Here is a 25,218-nt window from a genome sequence, read left to right as displayed (position 1 = left end):
TCCCAGTCATTGCATTATAAATGATGGCGATAATGCATTGGGATCATGCTATGTAGTCAATATTGACAAGCGGTGCTTATAAGACTCGTATTTTAAACCTTTACAACTTACAAGCAGACCATCAAGTGATTGATAAGACCATACATCTATTTCTTCTTGTTTATTTAACATCCATTTAAGCACACCATTGTCTCGTACATGCAATGCTCCGCTGATCTCCTTGCAGCCATCCCACAAGCTCATTTGTCAGGGGTGCATATTCCTGGGTAATATGTTTTACTTCAGAAAGAGGCAAATGAGGTGAGCTGATGCAGAAAATAATTTGGCTTATCGGACTCAGAATGACTTGATTTCTACTGGCACAGACCCCACACTAATAAGCTCCCAATTGTTTTTTTAACCCTTTTCCTTTTTATTTGTTCCAAAAACTAATCTGATGGCACAGAGTTTCAAGGTACCTGCAATAGGGTTCCTGTTCCAACACAGGTGTGCTGCGTTTTTTTTGTAACCCCTATTTACATGTACAGCGCTGTGCAATATGTTGGTGCTTTATAAATCCTGTTTAATAATAACAATAATAATAACTGCAAACTATACATACGACATTTATTAGGGCTGTTTTATATATACAGTTCCCCTTTAAAATAAGCCGTTCCGTTTGGAATGAGACTTCCAAGCGTGTTTTGTAAATATTAATAAGGTGACTGAATGCTTCTCTGCCAAACACTCTCCAGTCCAATACATCATAACAAGGTTACATAGAGATAAAAAGTAAGAAAACAAGCTTATCAGCTTCATGACTTCAAAGATGGAAATAATCAGCGAATATGGAAGAAATGAAAACACAACAGCATAAATATTTAAAGGAGGACTAAAGTTCCACTTTTAAGAATCCATGATCAGGCAGGTCATTGGCGACATTGTATTATAATACAATTATTATTAAACAGGATTTATATGGCGCCAACATATTACACAGTGCTGTACATAAAATAAGGGCTGCCAATGACAGACAGGGGGGAGGAGAGTACCCTGTCCAGAAGAGCTTACAATCTAGGAGGTGGGGGAAGTATCACACAATAGGAGAGGAGATATGGAATGGTGGGTGAATAGTGAGGGTTGAGAGATAGAAGACGGCTAGGTGAGGTGGAAGCGTTGGGTTTTGAGGGCTCTTTTAAATGAGCAGATATGAACAAGCTGAATAGGACGAGGAAGACCATTCCGGAGAGTTGGGGCAGCTCTAGAAAAGTCTTGGAGCCGTACGTGTGAGGAGGTTATGATTGAGGAAGTCATTTGTTGATCATTGGATGAGCTAAAAGAGCGGCTAGGGGAGGATTTTTCCACCAGGTCAGAAAGAAAAGTGGGACAAGAACTGTGGAGGGATTTAAAGGAGCCTGCCCCGAAGAGCTTACAGTCTAGGAAGACATCTGCAATAATTTCATACCTGCCCGATTGCTCCAGGTTTCTGGCCAAAAAGTTGAGCTGCGCAGCTTTGGATGACCGGAAACCCAACATTCCCAGCTTCCACTGTGCATGCCAGGAATGAACTCCTATGTGCCTATACTAGAGCTACGTCATGTCATACCAGCCCAGCCAAACAAGATGGCTGATGATTGCAAAAAGAAAAAAAATAACATGGCTTACCCTGTGAGGAGACAGGCAAGTAATGCAGGATTTACTGCTTTAATAAAAATATATATATATATATATATTCCGTATTTTATTTATTTTGCAACTGCTTCTTACAAAATGTTATCTCTTGTTGGGCCTAGTGCACACGTGCAGATTTCACGTCTGAATCAATAAAATGATTGAATCTGAAACAAATTCAAATGAATTTATTGATCGCCAGTGACCCAATTTTAATTATTCAGTCATTTATTGATCAGAAAAATGCCATTCAGGTACACAATTCTGAACCAACGGACTGGACCAGTTGGTTGAGCATAAATCTGGCAGCTGTTTTGCTTTGTTTATTAAGCACTGAGGGGAATAAAAGAATTTCTTATATTGTCAGCTGCAAATTTATTTTTTTTTAACTACAAAATGCCAATGAGTAAAATTCCTCATAGATTTAGGGTGAGTGAATTAAAAGGGGGAACCATCATTGTCCTGGTTGCAGCTTAGACTTTTATTAGTTTTTGCACTGGCCTGCCATTGTGCTGATCTCGGATCTGCACGAGTGAGAGTGGCTTTTTTTTTCTCCCAATTTCTGATTGGGAGCGCAGGGATACATACGTTGTGGATCCCGGGAGGCTCTGTGCTCCCATTCAGTCTTGATCGCAACCCCCTCCCGCCCCCTTTTTTCGTAAATATTCGAAAAAGGATGCAGATATTTACTTTACATAAAATAGGTACAGATTTTGAGTTTAGGTGCGCTTTAAACATTTCCATGCAAAATTTACACATTTCTCTGAATGGGGATTCTTTGGAAATGTGAAAATGAAGGTATAAACAGACCCTATAGGCGTTCTCTGCACATTAAAGAGAAAATATAAAAAGCAAACACTGGCTGTAGATCGATCAGAGTGATTTTGCAGCAACCTGAATCACATCTACTACAATGCCGACAAAGCTTACTTTACAAAAGGTAAACAATCACCCATCCATATTATAACGGCCATGAGTTATTTAAAATGCTACTGCTGCCAAGGAGGCAAAGATTATATTCTTGGCAGCAAAAGAGTTAAAGCAATTGTACATAGCAATTCTGCACTTGTTCCAAAGGTGCAGCCCTTACGGCTGGGAAAACTTCCCTCGTTGTTGCTCCTTTTGTCTAAATGGGCTTTGTGCTGGCTATGACATGGATGAAACATTGAAGTTACCATTGCCAATCTCTATTTGATCATGCCAATTGCCTGGCCACCATAGTAATGATGAAAGGATTAAGAGGTGACTGGTTTTAAACTTACATTGATGGTATCAGGTTAAGGCTCTAAAATTCAGAAATCTGCATGTATCTGACCTGTTCTGAGCATAATCTGCACCCCTAAAAGACTTGCAAGGGAACGTAAAACCCATTTGGTTTTTTGGATGGTCACTGAAAAGTTGGTTCACAATAACGCCACCTCCTGCCTCTTAAGGAAAATCTAGGGAAACTATTGCATTATAGAGAATCTATAGGGGACAGGAGACATACAAGGGTGAAATATTACAAAGGCCACAGAGATTGGATTAACTTCTGAAAAGGTGTCAGCACTGAAGTCCTTCGGCTCAGCAATGTGAATGGAAATGTAAAGCCAACCCACATTACACAATATGATTTTATCATCTTCATCGACTAAGAAGTGCCTATCTTCTGTATTTTAAATGTTTGGGTTTGGCTTCATGTTAAGGGATTTGGTAAACAACCTCCCTAGCAGTTTAATTCCGTGCAAATTTCCTTGCAAAAAGCGGTACAATTTTGTGCATGGAAATGTATTTTATAATTCCAGGCTATAATTCCTAGGGACCAGCAGGACGACGGGGGACACGACAACGGCGAGCAAGGGTTTTTTATTTTTTTTTTTAGTTTAAAGCTACCCCAAGTTTGACTCGGGTTTACCGCTATTTGCATGTAAAAATCCACCCCGACTCACACTCAGGAATACCGCTAGGGGGGTTAAAAAAGGACGAATCTCCAGCAAAATACTGGATAAAGGCTCCCTCCTCCCACACCCAGAATAAGCGGCTGCAGTCCACCCTGCTAATATTGTCAGTGGCTTTGTGCTTTCATCCCGCCCCCCCACTTTCCCAACTGCAGGATGCAATACACCCAAAGGGCTGACAATCGGGCAAAAACCCCTACCAACAAAGCTCCTCTCCAATCCAAAAAACATTCTCCCCAAAATAGGAAACTTCTCCACTGCTTAGCCCTGGACTCTTCATCCATTGCCAACCTAAGCAAATATTTGTCCGTCATTCACCGTTCACCTTTTCATCCTTTGCGAGTTGCTTAGCTCTGCACCCTTCACCACCTAGGCACTAATTTTAGCCCAGCACCCTGACTTGCAAAGCTCCCCCTGCAACCCATTTGAATTTCACTCTTTACGGTCTTCAAGTCTTCGTTCTTGAGTGCCAGAGCTCCCATTCACAACTTTCAGCTCCTGTCAATGTACCTGGGTAGCTTTTCTACCTAAAGCTGGCAATGGCATGGACTGCTTGTATTGTGTGATGGGCAAGTACCGCCATCCATAGCTCATATTGTAAAATTAGACTGCGTAGGGGTATGGTCAGCTTTAAGCAAATAATTTAAAAACAGCCAGCGGCAAAAGTGTTCTTTTTGGCAGAGCTGGCTTTCAAGTATGTTTACTGTTAAAACAGTTTCTTGTATATGCAAAGGGTACAAATATATTATCCCCATTTACCCTTCTATCTACAAAGAAAGAATCTGTTAAAGTAAATAAATATACCCAGGGAGTGCAAGCAGAGTTCAATAAGGAGTGGCACAACAGAAAACACCTGGCACAGACAGCCAACCATTGTGCAACCTGCTGTGGAAACATTGTAATATTTACACCAAGTAACATTATATTTTTTCTAAAATAAAAGATTATGTTTTCAAAAGATGATAACTAATGAGAAGCCTTTACTTGCCCAAATCAAACATTTGCCATTGCATGAATTCTGGATGAGTATTTAAATTCTCCAGTATTCTCCCCATAAATTTGGGTGAGAAGAAGCTGCAGGAGGGTGGGTGGTGGTCCCTGTATTGTGACCCAACTTTTTAGTAACCACCCAAAAACAGCCGGGTGGTTACTTAGAAGTACTGGGTGGTGTGCCAAGTTAAAGGGCCTGGGGATAATACTGGTATATCATCAGCGCTCACTTCTACAGCCATATTGGGGCTCAAGACCTCGTGTCTGCTAGAAGGGAGTCCTTTGTCTGAGCAGATCAGCCGAATTAGCAGCTTCTGTAAAGATCGCCTCACATATGTCATGGCACTCAGTGTTCTCCCTAGCACATTTTAGCTGGGTGCACCACCTGGCACTTTTCAGTAACCACCTGAAAGCTCCTGCTTTCATGCTGAACTTCGGCACACATCTGGATGTATTTCACAAAGCAGGCGTCCAACCCTTCTCTGATTTTCTGCAGAAGGCGAGAGAATCTGATGAGTCCTTCACAACCACTATGATCTTTCTACAAGCTTTGTACAGAATGGTGATATGACTGCTTTCACATGTGAATAACTTTGTTTGCAAAATCATTTTGTGCACACAAAAATTAACAGTGATGAGTAAGATAATAAAATTTAGCTTTAACCTCTGTTTGGCCATTGAGAAAAATTCCCACCATTTCCTGTCAGGGCTGCAAATAAAGGGAAGTACATCCACATGGGACATACACACAACCAAAGTTTAGTTGTATAGGAATAGTATTCCTTTTGCTCTGTGGTCCAATGACAACCCCTTTCCAATTTTTTTCCCTACATAAATCACAAGGATAAGAATTGAAATAAAAGCTCTACTACAGCATACTCTATAAACATTTTAAATAGAGTTGGGCTTTTAAAAAAAAAATCAGTGTCCTGGACCCCAGATAGGGTGTATCTGCTGGAAGCAAAGGAGATTCTTGCAAAGCTTCATGAGGTTTATATAAATCTACGAGCTGAATTAGCTGCTAAGAACCCATATTGTGTCACTGAATGACAAGAGTTTTGATAGTTTAATCCGCACAGAGCAGCAATCAGCATACGGATCTTAGCCACTAAGCCCGATCTATTTGTGGATTCTTTGAGGTCAGACAGTACGAAGCAATCGCTAACTACTGATGGCTTCTCACATTCTACACAGCTGAGAGCGATTACTTATATGGAATAACACAACACCTTTGCTTCCAAAAAAAGGGGTCATTATAGCCACACCAAACTAAATAAACTAAATATATACTAATCAACTAACTTTTATTAGGTGGACAAATTCCTCTATTAATTTAAATAGCAAAATTCTCAGCAAAATGGGATCACAGAGTCTAGCTTGAGGTTATCTTGGACTTGGATCCTGAGTTTGGTGTTGTCAGGTTCCTCTGCAAGTTGCAGTTCTCACACACAGCTCAAGAGAAATTGTGTCAGGTTAACCTGCTGCAAACTTAACAGAACTGAGGCCGTGTTTATGTATGATTTATAGTAGGGGTGAACAACTGTGCAAAGTGACTGACTGGTTATATGTACGCCATAAATTGAAGGTGAAGTCCAAACAAATTGCACGCCATAAAGATCTACACATCATTTGAATACTGGAAACAAGATTACAAAAATGTTACCCAAATAGAAGAGGTATAATGTTATCAATTAAAACAGTGTTTGACCTTTTTTAACATAGGGGGGTTTTGTATGCAGTGCTATGTTAAAGTTTAGGTTACAATGTCTCAAAGTGTAACTATATAAAAGGACACCACATTTAAAAACAGAAATTTACAAAGTGGTATCATGCCAATGAGTGAGGATCTCAGCTTTTCTTAGGACTGACTGGAACATTTTGTAATATCTGTGGGTCCTGCCAGCCTTGGATTTACACTTCTTAAGATAAGGTGACAACGCTCTGTCTTTTGCTAGGAAATCACAGCAGTGTTGTCACCTTTATTGCTGCTGTAGCTGATTGGACCTCGGTACATTTGCTCCATTGGTCTAGCTCCGCCCACAGCCCTTTCAATTGACACCTTTTAAAAAGAGGAAATAAAACCCATAAAAGTAATACATCAGTGTTAAAATGTTTTAAACAGAGTGGGAAGAAATTATAGGCAGTGACAGCCCCTGTATTGCGACCCAACTTCTCAGTAACCACCCAGAAACAGCCAGGTGGTCAGTAAAAAGTGCCAGGTGGTGCGCCCGGCTAAAATAGGCTGGGGAGAACACTGTACATTATAACAACAGTCTGCAAAAACTCAAATGTGCCATGTAAAAAATATTTGCTCAGCACAAAGAGTAAATATCAGATCATCCGAATGTGATTGGATCCTGCACCAGGACCAGTTAACAAATGCTTAATAACGCAACCGATTCCTGAATGATACAATTCATCCATTGTAATACTGAACAATTATATGGTAACACACTCAACTTGTGCCAGCAAATCTCCTGGACTCAAATTGCTTCCTCTGATTTCACTGCACACTGTGAGCTTCTTACATTGCATGTGCATTAGAAGCTGCAGCAAGACAGATAGACCCCTGTCTGGTGTTTCTTGACCTTTTTTAACATAGGGGAACCCTTAAAATAACTTTTAGGTGTTAGGTGACAATGGTATGAATATTATATCCACAGCTCACAGTATATTAGTGTGGTGGTCAGTAGGAAGAATTCCTCTTACATTGCTGGCCATTGGGAAGAATGTCACCCTTACAGATAGCCAAAATGATCATTGGTGTCACTTAAATTGACCAAAGAGTTACAAATGGATCATTGCTCAAGGATCCCCCAGCAACCTCTGGAGAAACCATGCTTGAAAAACACTGAATTAAACACTGGTGGGTTACTCACCATTTCCATCAGATTTTGGACTTAAGCTCTTTTTGGCCACTTCAGCTAGCGCTCCAATGCCCAGACCAACTGCCAATCCTAAAAAGACAGAAATTTGAATTATAAGAAGAGCTACAGGAAAGCCTGTAAAACATTTACATAAAGGCTGCCTACCTGACCCACCATCACCATTCCTTGGCTCCTTTCACTGGCCATTACTACAATCCTAATATGAGCCAAAGGGTGGAACCAGGCGCTACCAAAACTGGGATGGATGCTGAAGATTCTACACTACACTTATTATGACAGGTATTATAGCTGCTCTTTGCAGAGAAGCCTTCTAGATTGTAAGCTTTTCTAGGCAGGGTCTTCTCCTCCTCTTGTGTCACCGTCTGTATCTGTCTGTCGTTCGCAACCCCTATTTAATGTACAGCGCTGTGTAATATGTTGGTGCTATATAAATCGTGTTTAATATTAATAATAGTTTATTGTTCTTAATTACAGATAACTGGCAGGTTGTCATCAGGAAGATCATTTCTTAACCATTAACATTCCAGCCCAGAAACAATGTTACCTCTTATATCCCCTCCATAATTAAATGGTCTATATTCCCGCTGAACCATCTATTTATCCTCTGTTCTAACATAACAATATATTTCTAAATTCTCCAGCGTAGAAAGCCTCTATTGTTCAGTTCATATTGGAGACTGACAAGACATTGTTATAGCTGACCTTTACTGACTGGAGAGAAAAATAATTCTCTGTATAGCACATTCTGTTTAGTCTGAACATAGCAGAATAATAATAGATTGGCTGTCCTAAATCGATCTAGGTCTTTTATAACTGTGCATTATAAAAAATGGAAAAGTAATAGAGGGACCTTGATTAGAAGTTACAATACTTACCAGTGTCATGGGACGTTACTCTGATCTGCTCACTCCTGCAAAGCTGCACTACAAAGAATGTTTACCAGCCTGGTTCCTGCACCCCAAAACACTGTGTATGCTCTCAATGGTGGCTATATCACTACAACTCAGTAGGAAACAGTTTTGACTGTGTAGCTGGCAGGTGAACCCACAATGTGGAATACAGACATAAGGCAACCTCCCCAACATATTGCTAACTGTTAAAAACACTGCCCCTTCCCTCGGCACATTGTCTTGGCGTCACCTCTGATTCTGCCCTCGCATTTAGCCCCCCTATTCAGAACATTTCCAGGTCCTGTCACTTTCACCTGTGCAACATCTCCAAAACCTGCCCCTACCTGTCCCCAGAGACCACCAAACTCCTTGTACACGCTCTTACCTCTCGTCTGGACTACTGTAACCTCCTCCTCTCTGGTATTCCACTAAGCCGACTATCTCCTCTACATTCTTTAATAAATGCCGCAGTCAGGCCTTTCTTCCCACCTACCTACCCCATACACCGCTAATCTTCTGCTGCCTCTCTTTGTAGTTCTCTTCATTGGCTTCCATTTAACCTTGTAATCAAATTAAAGCTCCTGCTCCTCCAATGACTCACAACCTGGTCACACGCACGGTTCCAATACTTTTCTAGAGCAGCCCCTATTCTCTGGAATGGTCTTCCTCATCCTATTCAGCTTGCTCCTACTTTCTTCTCATTTTAAAAAGGCCCTCAAAACATATCTTTTCAAACTTACCCGTCTTTTTTTAAAACCCTCACTACTTACCCACCATTCCATATAGCTATATAAATCCTGTTTAATAATAGTATTCACCTCAAATATGATGTGTTGGATGCTGAGGATTCCTCAACTGTTTTATCTCTGCTCCAGAGGAATCACTATAAACTGTACCTGGTTGCCTTTTTTACCCTTCATTCTTCTTTGTCTTGAAATCATATCCTATCTTTAGCATTAGCTAAGCTGCTGTAATATCCGCTAGTTCAGGCATCTGTCACCTGCTAAGAACAAGTACTGCAGTGAGCCAGGTTCCAGGCCATCGGACCTAATGCCAGGATGTGAAATTATTGGGCCGAAAGAACAGATGAAGGTCTACTGCCTGCAAGAAGATGTGCTCCCATTATGATACACACTATGCTATGTGTACTTCATGATGGAAAAACCGACACTCTAGTTTATGAAGAAATCTCAGAATTTGTGTGGAATGTCTAATAAACATGAGGCCATTTTTACCTCCAAAGTTAGCCAGCCTTCCAATCCGTGTCACTGGAACTTTCCTCTCTCGTGCTCTTTCGCTTAGCTAAACGGGGTATAAAAAGATTTATTTGTAAAGGCAGTGTATAAATATTAAAAACATAAAAAATACAGCACTTCACTTCTATATTACGATCTATATCTATAGGCAGTCTAGGATTAGGAGGTATTCCTTATACACTGTCCCAGTGGTACAGCAAATCCCTGTAGTTGCAGATTATGTAGCTTTCCGTCCTCTCATATATCCTGTTGTTCTCCATGTCTGTTTATTGGTGTCAGAGTTAGCATTACACACACGGCAACAAACACGTTTGGGAAAGTCACATCTGAATCCAAGGTCAGCAAAAGGCTGAATAAAAAACAAGCTACAGTACCATGTAAAAGTATTATCACACTTGGCACGGGTCCTGGTTTGTTGTATTACCAGCTGTAGATAAAATGGTCTATCATTGGATTTTATGTTTGTTACGGGATGTGCAATAAGGTACCTTGTGTAACTGAAATGTACGGAGTACATAAGCATTCATTTCTTTTGCTATGAAACCCCCTAAAATGGCAAGGTTCAAGCAACTTTAAAGGCCACATAACAGATGATGATTGTCCTCCAGCATGCATAGGGTCACATTATGGCCCTTTAAAGGGAATTTAAATTAAATTTCTTGGAATGGCTGCATAAAAGCAATTCAGAACCAGCGGCATGACTTGAAGTTCCATGGGTTGTATGGTTGTACAGCAAACTTGAAGACACAACATCAGTTGTGGGTTTAAAGGACGGACAGAAATAGACAGCCACCATGCTGCAACCACAACCACATACAGTAATTACACTGCAGAACAATACAACTGGATTACTCAGCTATAAAAAGGAGGGATAGGAATTGAAAGCAATACAAAACACATAGTAGAATTCCCTGGCAGTGTGCTGTAAGGACAGAAATATAAAACTGAAGTGATTAAATAGTCAGCAAAAAGCAAGAAATGAATGCACAATAAGCAAATAACCATATGACCACAAATAACATATTGCTGTATGACATTGATGAGCAACTTTGACATGGCAAAGCCTTACAATTTCTATACGAGTGAACAAGAAACTGATGGACATTGAAAAAGCTCTATATATAAGTAGGACTAAACAGTGAAATGCATACCTCACATGTAAATATTTTGAATTTATTAATGAAAGCCTTGAAAACAAAAGAATAGTTTGGGTGTTACATAAACTTGCAAATTCTTTTAGTGATATCTTTATTGTTGAAGTGAAAACAAATTGCAAAGGTTTTAAGTAATTTGTGCCAGAAAAATAGGCCGATTCACTAAAGGGATATTGTCTGCCAAGCCTGCTTTGTTACAATAGGAAAGAAGAGGATAAAGAGTAGGCTTTTTAAGGCAAATAACTACGATACCAATGAGGTAATTCTAAAACAATTGTATTAAAGTAATATATGAAAGAAGAGCAAAGGAAATATATAAAGATAATACTAATATCTCATAAGTACAAGGCAAGGGTTTGCCAAGCTAATACATTTCTAAAGCTGAGCATGCCTATTTACATAATGAATTGGTTTACATGAATAAGACAATAATGTGTGATCATAACAGGAGCGCAATTTGATTTTTTTACCCAACGCGTTTCGTCCACTGTGGGCTTCCTTAGGGGTTTTTTAAGAAATCAAGATACTATCAATAAACATACAGTACAAAGAGAAATAAGTGAACCACAATTTCAAAAAGCATACATTTACATATTTTCCATGCATTCTAAAATGAATCTAAATTACATTGCATCAATTAATGAGAATTTAAGTTCATTTTAGAACTCATGCATTGGCCTTGAGAATATGTAAATTTATCCTTATTGGAATTATGTTATTCACTTATTTCTCTTTGTACTATGTTTATTGTAGTATCTTGATTTCTCAAAAAAATGCGCGGAGTAAGCCCCCAGTGGGGAAAACGCGTCGGGTAAAAGAAATCAAATTGCACTCACACATGATTGATGATCACACATCATTGCCTTTATTTATGTAAACCAGCTCAGCTTTAGAAATCTATTCGCTCGTGGTAAATGTATTAGATCCTGGTAACTCTCACCATAATACGACCCCAGGAGGATTGTCCATGGCAAGGGCTAACATCCCTAAAACCTAGGATCTGTTTATACTGTTATGTCCCCTCCAGCTATATAAATTACCTGCTGATAAAAAAGCTAAAATTATGTGCAAATTAAGAATTTTTTTTTTTAAAACCTATGTCCACTAGTACTTAGGCAAGAGTGACGCGCTTGAAAATACCCCAAGCTTTTCATCGGTCACATGACCATGAATACTCCGGTCTTATGATTGTAGGGCAGGAAGCAAACCCAGAGGAAGGGACATAAACCCCATGTGTGGGATATAATTGACAATGTACAAGGAGAATCACTGCATGTGAATTAGTAAGCCAAGTTAGGTTTGGGAAAAAAAATAAAAAAAATAAAGACGACCAAAGTACACATAACAAAGCGCAGTGGGAAGAGTCGAGTTATATGGCTCACATCACAAAGGAAATCCCAATGGCCCCTTCCAGATTTCACACCCTGTTTGATGCTGCGAACATAAATGATGTGGCACGGGGACGTGCAGCCTGGCACATGTTTAGAAAACACTTTCCCCGAGTCATCAGACTTGACAAAATTGGTAATCTGCCCGGCACGTACAGCCTTTACATCCACACCAGGGCATTGCTGAATGTACACTATTCACGGCAGGAAAGAATGGGCAATTATGGACTTATTTCCACGAGGGAATAAAGCCATAAAAACTTCTACCACACAAGAGCTGGCTGCAAGCTGAACTAAATGTCTGAGTGTTAAGTGAGATTTTGCCATAATGTGCAAGTATTATGTGCGTATTATGATGCTTGCACACCTTGCACATCCTCTGCGCATCTTCAACTGGTCTTCCAAGTCTGGACTTTGGTTTCCAGACTCTTCGATGCCGACAGGTCAGTAGCAGAATGATTATGAAAGCATTGTTACAGATGAGCATTACATGTCTCAAAAAAGCATGCCTGTCGGAACTTTAAGATTTAAATAAAGCTCCGTGCAAAGAGCTGAAATTAAAATAACGCATATTGGTACGATCACATTAACAATTTAGCTTATCAAAGCAAGGTTACAGCCAGGATCGGCTAAGGCAATATCTGCTAAAGTGAATATGGCTCCGAAAAGGGCTTTGTGATCTCTTATTATTACAGGGTATTATATAGTGCTGACATTATATGCGGCACTGTACAAAGTCCATAGTCATGTCAATAGCTGTCCCTCAAAGCAGCTTACAATCTAATGTCCCTACCACAGCCATATGTCTTAATACAGGTCAATTTTAAGAGGAGGTCAATTAACGTAACTGCATGTTTTTGGAATGTGGGAGGAAACCCACACAAACACGGGGGGAACCTGCAAACTCCATGCAGATATTGTCCTGACCGGGATTCGAACCTGGAACCCAGCGCTGCAAAGGCCTAACCAGAGTGCTAACCAGTGAGCCACCGATATAACCATAACTAACTTTAACCTTCCAGAAGGGGCAAGTCCATGATTTCCTGCACTTCCAGGGTGTCAGAGTTCAACCTAGAAATTTTTTTACAGCCAGGTGGGAAGAAAATGTAGATGGGTGGCAGCCCCTGTATAGTGACCCAACTCTTAACCACCCAAAAACAGCCAAGCTAGGTGGTGCGCCCAGCTAAAAGGGACTGGGGAGAATACTGGGTTGTCAATGACCTGTTTATTGACAATGAAGACATCCAGGGAGGGGAAGAAGTAATACAGGACAGCATTAGAAAGACGAAGATATTGCAGACAGGATTGTAATCATTTGGTGCTGGACTGTCATGGCAAAGTATATATCCCCAGGCCTGCTGTGGCCCCCTCAGTAACTATTAGTGGTTACACAAAAATGCATGACCTACCATCTGTTTGTGGGGCTTGTGTTCTGGAGTGGACTTTGACTCCCTGGCCTTATCAATATCCTCTGCGGTCAGCCCACCGACAGAAGTGTGGTCCTGGTGAAAGCCTCTTCTCTGTCCTGTGGCTGCGAAAGGTCCCACCGTGTCCCTGAGATTTCCTAATACAGTCTGACTGTCCATTTTGGGGGCCATGTCTGGACGGAAGGAATAGATATCTTGGCCCTGGTTGCTGGAGTTGCTCTCCTTGCCAAAATGATGCTCTGCGTTCAAGATTTCAGGAGTGTGGCTGGATGACGGGGAATACTCAATGCCAGCAATCTCAGAGGCTGGTCCTGAAAAACTGTCAATGTCATCCACCACCAGGTTCTCTTGCCGCTTACCAAATTCCTGAAAAAAAAAAGAAAACCAACACCAAACCATCAATAGCAAGTTCATAATATGGTAACTATGGTAAAACGTTGTCCTAGACTTCGTATACACTGACCACTTTCATTAAGGGGAAGTTGTTTTAGCTTTTGTTGCTTGGTAATAATGCATTTACAGCCAAGGTGACCATTGAAGCCCTTTTGATTCTCCAACCTAGATGACAACCTAGAGACCAAACATCACCACTTATATGGTGATGTGACACCACAAGGATCTACGACAACCCATCTATACGCTTATTGTTCTGATCCTTTGACATAAACCAGGAAACAAAGGTTTAGCTACAAAGTGAAACTTTATTGAACAAAAGCCAGCAAACAAGACTCACCTGCACTCTACCCATGGCGGCACTGAAACGCTCCTCTGCAGCCACCTGCCAGCTTCTGGCCACGTTGGCGACATTTTTGCCCAGCGCTGCTTGTCTCACCTGCCCAGACTGCACCTCCAGTATGGCTTTGCTGAGCTTAGCCAGGCCTCGCATTAGCATGACTGCATCTCCTGCCATGATGGCTGCTCACTACTTCCAACACCTGCGGAGAACAAAAAAAATGGTTACAGAAACTTTAGAACAAATGTTGTAATCCTATAAATAAAGGATATTATATGGCGAAATGGGGTTGTGTTTATATTGAATCTGTAAATTGTAACACATCTCCTGAAAAAGTATTTTTCCACGAAACGCGTCGAGTAAATACTTTAAGATCTTTGTGTACTTATGAGGCAGACAAACCCAATTACGACAAATTGCTTGATGAGCATTATGCTTTGTGGCCTAGGAGGTCCTGGGTTGCAATCTGTGATGAATAATATGTTAGATTGATGGTTAAGGTTTCTTGGTTACAATTACAGACAATAGGTGGCAACATTTTGGCATTGGTATTTTTATCCTTTTATTCGTTTCTTCTAAAATTGTAAATATTTACTGCCATTGACCATATCTCCCCAAATTGCCCGGCTGGAATGCTGACCCAGTGGCTTACACAGCAACCCAGCTCCATAAATGTTTTTAACGGTGATCTACGTATTGTCAACAAGCCTTAAAAACATAAAGTACGAAACAGCTGCACATGACGCTGGAAAACAAATGTGTGGCTTCAGATAACTCCAAAGTTTTGTCTTCATTGATAAAGACGCTACCCCACCCATATGTGACGACAATAACGCCAATGAAGGAAAGGAGCTTTAAACATTCAGGAAATAATAATGGTAATGTACAAAAATGCTGAAGCTGGGCTTTAAAGAGACACAAACACCTTGCTATTCAGGGTAAAGTAACAATCCTTGCACAAACCCCAAGCTACAGCAAACTTTTGTTTTTTTGTTTTTTTTAAAGCAGAGTGGGAAGAAATTGTAGACATGGGTGCCCCTGTATTGTGACCCAGCTCTTTACAGAAAACAACTGGGTGGTTACTGAAAAGTGCCAGGTGGTGCGCCCAGCTAAAAGGGTCTGGGGAGAACACTGCAACCTATAGTCACTTCCCAGATGCCCCGGGTTTTTTCCCCAAAAGCCAACACTAATATTCAGTGTCAGACGCCAACATCGCCATACCCATGCGAGCCAAAAATCTCACATCTGCTCCTCTATTCCCATAAACACCGGGTATGTTTCTTGACTGTGGGGGCATCTGTGCAAAGACATCATCATCTTGTTCTGACAGGGTCTCTTTAAATACAGTCATTACAAAGCCTTAAAAAGTTAAAATCAGAAGTTCTTCAAATGGAACTAAACCCCTTGGATACTTACCTGTCCCCATTCCAATGCAGGTGCCGCCATCATCTTCTCTTCCACCATCTACGACATATGACAGCTGGATCGTAATCAGTTTTAAACCTTGAACCCTTTAAAACAGGTAATTCCCCCTCTCGCCAATGGAATGCACTAAATGCCCCAAAACCCCCTTAATTGTTAAAATAATCACTATCAGGTACCGATATGACGAGGTGTAATTAGGAACACAGTCATGTAACTAGCTGTCCCTTAGAGGAGCTCACAATTTAATGTCCCTACTATGGTCATATGTCAATAATACAGTCTAAGGTCTAAGGTTACAGGTTCCCCCAATACAAATTTTGGGGAAGCCAATTAACGTCAATTATAAGTGCATGATTTTGGAATTTGGGAGAAAACCGGAGTACCCGGAGGAAACCCACAGAAACACAGGGAGAACCGGCAAACTCCATGTAGATAGTGTCCTGGCAGAGTACTAACCTCTGATCCACCATGCTGCCCAAGAAATGGGCATTCATGTCCACATAGCAATGCAACACTAATGGGAGCAGCACTTTACATAAGCACAAGGCTATATTCAGACTGATAGAGACCACACCAATGCCTTGTATATCACTGAAACAAATAGCGGTTGAAATCCCTTTCTTGCAGACATTAGATTGTGCAGAAACTTGAAGCACAATGTCAGGTCAATCTGCTGCTGAACCATTTCCCTGGACCTAAATGAAAGCACTTTCCAATGCTATCAGCAAGTTGAAAGTGTTCTGACAGACAGCAATCACCCAAAATTCCTTGCGACACGCCAGCCAGGCTGCAAGCGATCAGCAAACATTTCCGAAACCATACCAGTGTTCTCTCCAGCCCCTTTTAGCTGGGCGCACCACCCGGCACTTTTCAGTAACCACCCGGCTGTTTTTGGTGGCTACTGAAGAGTTGGGTCACAATAAAGGGGATGCCATCCACCTACAATTTCTTCCCACTGAGCTTAAAAAAAAATTTTGGGATGAGCACTGCATACTTATTTCTCGATTCTTGTGGGCTCATAAGAAAATGAGCACCTGGGAGAGGTCAAGCGTCCATCTAAAATTAACTGATGAAAAGGATTTACAATATTTGCATAAACACAGCAAATTACAAAAAAAAAAGCTAGCTATGGAGAATGGTTTGCTGTTTTGTGCAATCAAAACATAGAAAGGAAGTCTAGTTAATGACAATGTTACAAGCATCTGCTGCAACAAGTCCTTTTTTGTAACCTCAGATGCAGATTTAATACAGAAAACTTAAATTATAATAAATCGGAGATCCTCTGCCCTCCCCATCATTTGGTTCTTTATGGATCTCCCTCTGCACTATAGTTTTCCTACACAGAAATCCTCCTAAAGCACAGCAAAGACTTACACAGCTTGCAGCAGCTTCTCTCCGGTCTGGCTAAATGCACAGAGAAGCAGCACAAAGCACAATATTAAAGGGTTTTGCTGGACGGGAGTCTTATGAAGTCACTGGACTGGACGTGCAGAATATCACACAAGGTGCTAGTCACATCTGACGTGTGAGAGGAGCAGACGTCAGCTCCAAAGTATTAATCATCCTTAACCAGCCAAAACTTGCATCACTGCATCCCTTTGCTCAAATTCATTTCAACATCTTTATATTCGAATACATTCCTTATAAAAAAAGATCAACTTCATGCAAATATCCAAATTTAAAAGTCAGTTTCTTCCAATTGGTTTGTATGTTTCAGTAAAAAGGTCCTAAAGCAGCTACTAAATTTACTCTTATTAGCTGCTTCTTTGCGATGTATTTAATGTAGAGGGTTTTTGTTATGTTGGTTTAATAGGTGCAAAAAAAAAAAAAAAAAAAAAAAAAAAACAGCCGGTCCTGCCAGAAATAGTCATGTTACTAGCGGTGCCGCAAAGGAGCTCACAATCTAATGTCCCTACCCTAGTCATATGTCATTAATACAGTCTAAGGTCAATTTGAGGGGAAGCCAACTAAATTAACTGCATGTTTTTGGGATGTGGTAGGAAACCTAAGTATCCGGAGAAAACCCACACAAACACGGGGAGAACCTGCAAACTCCATGCAGATAGAGCCCTAGCTGAGATTCGAACCTGGGATCCAGAGCTGCAAAGCCACTGTGCAGCCCTAAGGGTAAAAATATAGGAAGAGCAAATAGAGGAAAACTATTGCACCCAACATTTCTGAAGACAAGCGAGCTGCATTACATTCATATTTTCCTTTCAGAGTTTAGATGCTCTTTACATTGGACAAGAAGACATTTTTGCAAGAAGTGAGATCCTTTGTTTTCCTAGGATGCTACACACAAAAGGATCGATGGACCCAGAGCCAGGGGCTGCAGTATCTGCCAATTCAAAATAAAAATCTGGTAAAAGTATAAATACGCTATCAACATCATATTACATATCAATACAAGCTGCATGACATTTGCTAATCTTGCCAGCCAACTTGTAAATCAGTATTCTCCCCAGAAATAAAGCTGGGGTATGAAGAAGTTGTAGGTGGGTGGCAGCCCCTGTATCATGACCCAACTTACGCACCACCGGCTGTTTTAGGGTGGTTACTGAAAAGTGCCGGGTGGTGCGCCCGGCTAACAGGGGCTGGGGAGATCATTAATGTGAAGAAACAACTACTGAACAAGCAGGGAATCAATGGTCTAATTTTCTGCTATTGTTCCATGTCATAGGCTGGCACATACATTTGTGGATCGGAAGCTCCAATGACTTGAATGACATTGCCACTTTTTCTATCCACCATCAAGTGGCCATAGACTTAAGCTACGTACACACTTCCAATTATTATTGTTGGAAAACGAACGACGAACGATCCTGCACGATATCTACGAACGATCGTATAGCACCGATCCTGCACATAGAGATAACGACACCATCGTTCGTAGATATTGTACACACAATAGATACGATCGTTTGAGCGATAGAGGAAGTATGTGCACGACAGGAAAGTGAATGAACGTTCGTTCATCACGCATGCTCAGACCATGGACGATCAACGAACGACCGTACACACGAACGATGTTCAACGATCGTCGTCCAATCCGATCCGCCGGTCCGGTCGTTCGTTTCCAACGACTTTCCTCGTTCGTCTGCGTCGTTGGTTACTTTTTTACGAATTATTTTTTGCCCAATCGATCGTTCGTCGTTCGTTTTGAACGATAAAAATTGGAAGTGTGTACGCACCTTTACATTATAGGTGCCAATTGACATTACTGATCTCCACTGTGACTTCTGATGTTCTCTCAGTGGAGAATGCAATCAAGCGAGCAAGTCAGTGGACTTCCTAACTTTCCCAATCAATCTAAAACTAATAAAACAATGACGTCCATTACACAACAATGCATGAAGTCATTCTGCCTCCGGTTACATTTACTCCATAGGTTCATAGACACAACAACATGTGGACTGGCAGATGCACTTTGCACTCCGGTGTCCTCAGCTGCCATTTGAGATTATTGGGATTCCCGTTTCTTCTGACCTCTCGAATGGTATTTACATTCCGTTGTCTTGTACGAGGAGAAAAACAGTTGGGACAATAGCAAACCCTGATGTACACCAATTTAAACACTGAAACCCGGGCAGATAAAAAGCAGCTCGGTTATCACAATCTATTTTTAATGCAAGCTGTGTACTTTAATATGAGCAGATATCAGGATCTCATAATCATTAACTTATTATTTATAATAAACAGTATTTATATAGCTCCAACATATTATGCAGTGCTGTACATTAACTAGCGGTTGCAAAAGACAGACAGATACAAACACAGGAGGAGAGGACCCTGCCCCGAAGAGCTTACAATCTAGGAGGTGGGGAAACAGCACACAATAAAAGGAGAGACATGTAGTGGTGGGAAGCAGTGAGGGTTTAGGAGACAGAAGAAGACGGGGAGGTGAGGTTGAAGCGTTGGGTTTTAAGGGCTTCTTTAAATGAGCAGAAAGTAGGAGCAAGCCGAATAGTATGAGGAGACCATTCCAGAGAGTTGGGGCAGCTCTATAAAAGTCTTGGAGCCGTGCATGTGAGGAGGTTATGAGTGAGGAAGTCATTAGTAGGTCATTGGAGAAGTGAAGAGAGCGGCTAGGGGAGTATTTTACCAGGTCAGAAAGGTAAGTGGGACAATAACTGTGGAGGGATTTGAAGGCAAAGCACAGGAGATGAATTTGATTCTCCAGTGACATGAAAGCCAATGAAGAGAACAGCAAAGAGAGGCAGCAGAAGAGGAGTGGTGGGAAGGCTGTGTATGGGGTAGGTAGGTGGGTAGATGCGCCCTAATTAAGCTCCTAATCAATTAACGGTGTATAAAAATAGAACTGTTAGCCTTTAAATCCAATGAGAGACTAGAAGAGTAAAAGATAACAGAATCCAGGCTGGAATTTCACTGCCGGTAATTCTCAGCAAAGAGGTCAGCGAATGATCGGATCTATTCTTTCACGACTCAGATCACACCGGTGTGATAAGGCACTGATAGAAGCCAACAATGGTGGGCTTGGAGCTAAACTCTGGGCAGAAAAAGAAAAAGATGCTAATAAGTGCAACTTTGCAATAATAAATCAGTAAATGTTTTTAATGCCAGTAATATAAGGGCCTGCACTTGACTGATATCAGCCTCTTGCATTACAGTGCAGCAAACTCAGACTAGGTAAGGGGGTATCAGCACAAGCTGCAGTGAAATGAAGATGTTGATAGGGGAAGAGAACACAGTCTTATATTTCAGAGTTTTTCAATGCATTATGTCCCCCCATTTGCAATCATAAAGTGAGGATGGGGTTGGAGACCTAGGGGGAAGGGCAGTGTGTACAGGGGAGTGATGTGAATGGAATAACAGCATGTAACAAGTGCGAGCGGTGCAACAGATACATGAAGAGTGCGAGGCAATGGGCAAAATTGGATGGGTTAGCAGGGGCATCACAGCAACTAGCTCTTCATTAGAACGAAACTTACTACACCTCCCAGAAAGGCAAGGGATTCACATCATTATAAACCCCTGGCAGACCGGGCCCAAACATGTTGCCAACTTCCCCCATTTAGGTGAACAGGGGTAGTTAGGGCACTTTTTGGTGATATATTGCAGTATTAGTTCCCAAAAGCTTTTGGGATCCATGGTTAACAGACGATCTGTGCCATGGATGCATGTAAATATGTCTGCCTGCAGTGTAATTAGCCTATTGCGGCCTCACAGCAGCAAATTGCTGTATGCCTGGGAGCCGTTTGTCATTGTCTGTAAGGGCCCTTAGGCTATGTACACACATCAGATAATTCTCATCTGATAATCGTCTCAGGGCTGATATTGGATGAGAATCTGACATGTGTACAGCAATCGTCGGACATCATTCATGGATCTGTCGTGGCGGATCCACAGACAACGAACTATCCTAATGAAAGTGAAGGGGAGAGAGCACAGCGGGGTGCAGCTTCGTCGTTCTCCCTGTCCCCTCTTCATAGAGCAGAATGGTGCTGTATGTACAGAGCTCACTCACGCATCATGCAGTCTTTTGTTGTTGGAAAGGATATTGAAAAATCCTTTCCAATGATATTAATTGCACATGTGTATGCAGCCTTAGTGTCCCTGTGGGTACCAACGTTGCCTCTGGCATTTAGGTGAGCAGGGGAGTTAAGAAGCTTTTTTGGTGGCGGGTCACGGCATTGGTACCCAACAGCAACTTGGCTGCATGGCTGTAACAGATCTGTGCCACGGCCAAATATGTCTACATGGAGTGCAATAGGCCTCTCGTGGCTACACAGGATCAAACTGCTGTATGCCCGACAGGGGTCAGTCCGTGAGCAGTTTATAACCACAGGGCCTAAGGCTGGGTACACACGTGCAAAATTTGTCACTGGAAAGGATCTTTTACGATCCTTTACAACATCAAAAGATTGCACGATGCATGGTACAGGGCTATTCTGCTCTATGGAGAGGGGAGGAGGAGAAAGACAGAGCGGCACCCTGCTGCTCCCTCTCTCCCCTTCACTTTCATTACAATCGTTCGTCATTCGTGAATCTGCCAGGACAGTCGACGGAACGACTGAGGCCAAGCGCTGTACACAAGCCAGATTCCCGTCCCATACTAGCCCTGAGGCAAATATCAGACGGGAATCATCTGATGTGTGTAAGTATAACCTTAGGTGTCCCTGGGTGCTAGCAACCTGCATTTGATCTACTTTGTATTGTTCTGCATTATTTTGGATGCAGCATGCCACATGTATGTGCCTTAGAACAGCAGGAAAGGAATGAAAGTGCACCCTATTTTTTTTGGCATCTATTTAGACGCATGCATTTCCACTGAATAGCAAACTTAGCAGGTAAAAACAATGCTTGCTGACCTTATCCAGTGGTCATGGCCAGCTCTCTCTATCAAACGCCTTATAGTAAATAATTAAAAGAAAACATAAGCCTTCCCAATCCTATTAAACAGCTTTTCACCAGGCAGTGCAAAGTCTGATGGAGAATTAGATTATGAATGGATTCAATTAAACCCGGCTATGTGCAAGAACAACCACCGAACTTTTAATATGCAAAATCACACAGGTTGGCTCAGAAATCAATATTCCCCACCAGGGAGAACGATTGGTGATAGGACTGATGGGAACCAAGAAGAATCAAGGCACCAAGACCCAACCCAAATTAATGTTTGGCCCCTAAAGTGGTTAAGGACCATTGTCCCCTAGTGAAGATATGCTGAAAATCCCAAAATGCTTCCCAAATAGGGAACTTGTGATGTCACACGTGCACATTACTGCTCAGCAGTTCATCCTCATTTATGTCCATGTTCATCTGCAATACTCAAGTGAGTCGTATTGTTTTATAATGTGCATGGCTGGCCTGACTAGCTGAACAATACAATAAAGAAAGAGGGAAAAATAAAAAAGTGGTTTTCTCTTCTTAGTTTCCCTAACATGCATTGGTGCATTCTGAATTCCCAATAATCTGTTCACGCATTGGGCCTCATTTATTAAAGCGCTCTATTAAAAAAAGTAATGCCGAAAACTGGGTGATCCAGCAAAATGAATCTGGTTCAGGATTAAAAACTCAAACAACTGCTTTTAAGAAATTCATTCCAGGTTTGCTGGACCCCCCAGGTTGTCCCATGATAGTCTATCTGCTCCAGTCCTTGAGAGCTTCAATAGATCAGGTCCACTGGAGAAAAGACTCCTGAGAGATGTAGTTCTGAGTATCATGCATAGATCAATAAAAGCTAAGATTCCAGAAGCTGCCCCTGCAAGAATTTTAATAAAAGCCTCTTCTCACAGGAGAAAAGGCAAGGCAAATGAGAAAAGCAAAGGGCAGAGAACAGAAAAGGAAAAGCACAGAAAAGCAGAGAAAAGGAAGAGCAAAGAAGAGAGTAAAGGAAAAGAAAAGAGAAAAATAGGACAGGCTCTAGAGGTGCATAAAGTTGGGTAATGCATCTGGATAAACTTTATATATAACACAATAAGAAAAGCTCTAAAGCAGGGGAGTCAAACTCTGGCCCGAGGGACAAAATTGGCCCCCAAAGGAACTCTAAATATGAATTGCAGTTGGCCCGCCGCTGCCATGAAATAGCGCCGCTACTACAAATCCCGGCATCACTCTCACACTCTGCATATGCGTGGCCCCACATTGGACTGTTTTATTTAAGGAATTGTAGTATAACAGTGCTATTTCTCTATTATAAGCTTGTTCCAGATTGAATGTTAAGCACAACCTCTGTCCCATTTCCATATAAAACGATTTTATATCCAATTAAAAAAGGAAAAACTTCCTCAATTTTTTCAATGAACTTCAAGTTTGGCCCTCTGTGTACTTCAGTTTGACACCCTCCCCCCCTGCTCTAAAGACTCTTTAATGTAAAAAAAAAAATTGGCCCCCAAAGGAATTCTAAATATGAATTGCAGTTGGCCCGCCGCTGCCATGAAATAGCGCTGCTACTACAAATCCCGGCATCACTCGGGTCTATAGACCAGCAGCCTCTCTGCCTATGCGTGGACCCACATTGGACTGTTTTATTTAAGGAACTGTAGTATAACAGTGCTTTTTCTCTATTATACGTTATGTGTTAAGCACAACCTCTTTCCCATTTCCATATAAAAAGATTTTATATCTAATTAAAAAAGGAAAAACTTCCTCAATTTTTTCAATGAACTACAAGTTTGGCCCTCTGTGTACTTTAGTTTGACACCCTCCCCCCCTGCTCTAAAGACTCTTTAATGTAAAAAAAAAAACCCAGCAAAATGATATTTGTACATTGTAACTATTTTGCTACAACAGAACTCACATCAGGATTTCTATTCCAGCAATGTTACTTTAAACTAGGAAGGGAAGGGGGGGGTTGGTGAGTTCATTGCAACACTCCTTTTGGCAAGCGTCCCTTCTATATCCGAACAAGAACCGACATTTATAAGCCCAGAGAGAAGGCAGCCAATCACAACAATACAGACCTGCACCAGGAAAGAGCCACAGGGGCTAAACATATCTAAGGGAGGGATGGCAAACAGACCCCCTCCTGCTACTGCCACTCATTCCCCAACCTCCTGCAATGAGAAGTGAGCCCTGATAAATGCAGAACTGACACGGATTCCAGGACACGCCTGCACCATGTATGATGTTGCAATCGCTGCACAACTATTTTTTTTCCCATGTGCACCCTTGTTTTGTATGCAGTGCTATGTTAAAGTTTAGGTTACAATGTCTCAAAGTGTAACTATATAAAGGACACCACATTTAAAAACAGAAATTTACAAAGTGGTATCATGCCAATGAGTGAGGATCTCAGCTTTTCTTAGGACTGCCTGGAACATTTTGTAATATCTGTGGGTCCTGCCAGCCTTGGATTTACACTTCTAAGGATAAGGTGACAACGCTCTGTCTTTTGCTAGGAAATCACAGCAGTGTTGTCACCTTTATTGCTGCTGTAGCTGATTGGACCTCGGTACCATTGAAAGCTCCATTGGTCTAGCTCCGCCCACAGCCCTTTCAATTGACACCTTTTAAAAAGAGGAAATAAAACCCATAAAAGTAATACATACGTGTTAAAATGTTTTAAACAGAGTGGGAAGAAATTATAGGCAGTGACAGCCCCTGTATTGCGACCCAACTCTTCAGTAACCACCCGGAAACAGCCGGGTGGTTAGTAAAAAGTGCCAGGAGGTGCGCCCGGCTAAAATAGGCTGGGGAGAACACTGTACATTATACCAACAGTCTGCAAAAACTCATAGAAGCTATGTAAAAAATATTTGCTCAGCACAAAGAGCAAAGATCAATTCGTCCGAATGTGATTGGATCCTGCACCAGGACCAGTTAACAAATGCTTAATAACGCAACCGATTCCTGAATGATACAATTCATCCATTGTAATACTGAACAATTATATGGTAACACACTCAACTTGTGCCAGCAAATCTCCTGGACTCAAATTGCTTCCTCTGATTTCACTGCACACTGTGAGCTTCTTACATTGCATGTGCATTAGAAGCTGCAGCAAGACAGATAGACCCC

General features: G+C 41.5%; 1 protein-coding gene across 1 annotated transcript in view; it reads right to left on the bottom strand.

Moving 5' to 3' along the window:
* COQ8A (coenzyme Q8A) overlaps nucleotides 1-25,218 on the bottom strand; it is a gene marked incomplete in the record, with an annotated part of 47,121 nt that overhangs the window by 18,325 nt on the left and 3,578 nt on the right. The window contains 4 exon segments of the mRNA XM_072409945.1: nucleotides 7,457-7,534; nucleotides 9,591-9,657; nucleotides 13,563-13,946; nucleotides 14,314-14,515. Of these exon segments, the coding sequence (XP_072266046.1) occupies nucleotides 7,457-7,534; nucleotides 9,591-9,657; nucleotides 13,563-13,946; nucleotides 14,314-14,490 (706 nt within the window).

Source organism: Pyxicephalus adspersus, chromosome 4, assembly GCF_032062135.1.
Source record: "Pyxicephalus adspersus chromosome 4, UCB_Pads_2.0, whole genome shotgun sequence".
NCBI classification, from domain to species: domain Eukaryota; kingdom Metazoa; phylum Chordata; class Amphibia; order Anura; family Pyxicephalidae; genus Pyxicephalus; species Pyxicephalus adspersus.
This window is presented reverse-complemented; position numbering and strand designations above follow the sequence as displayed.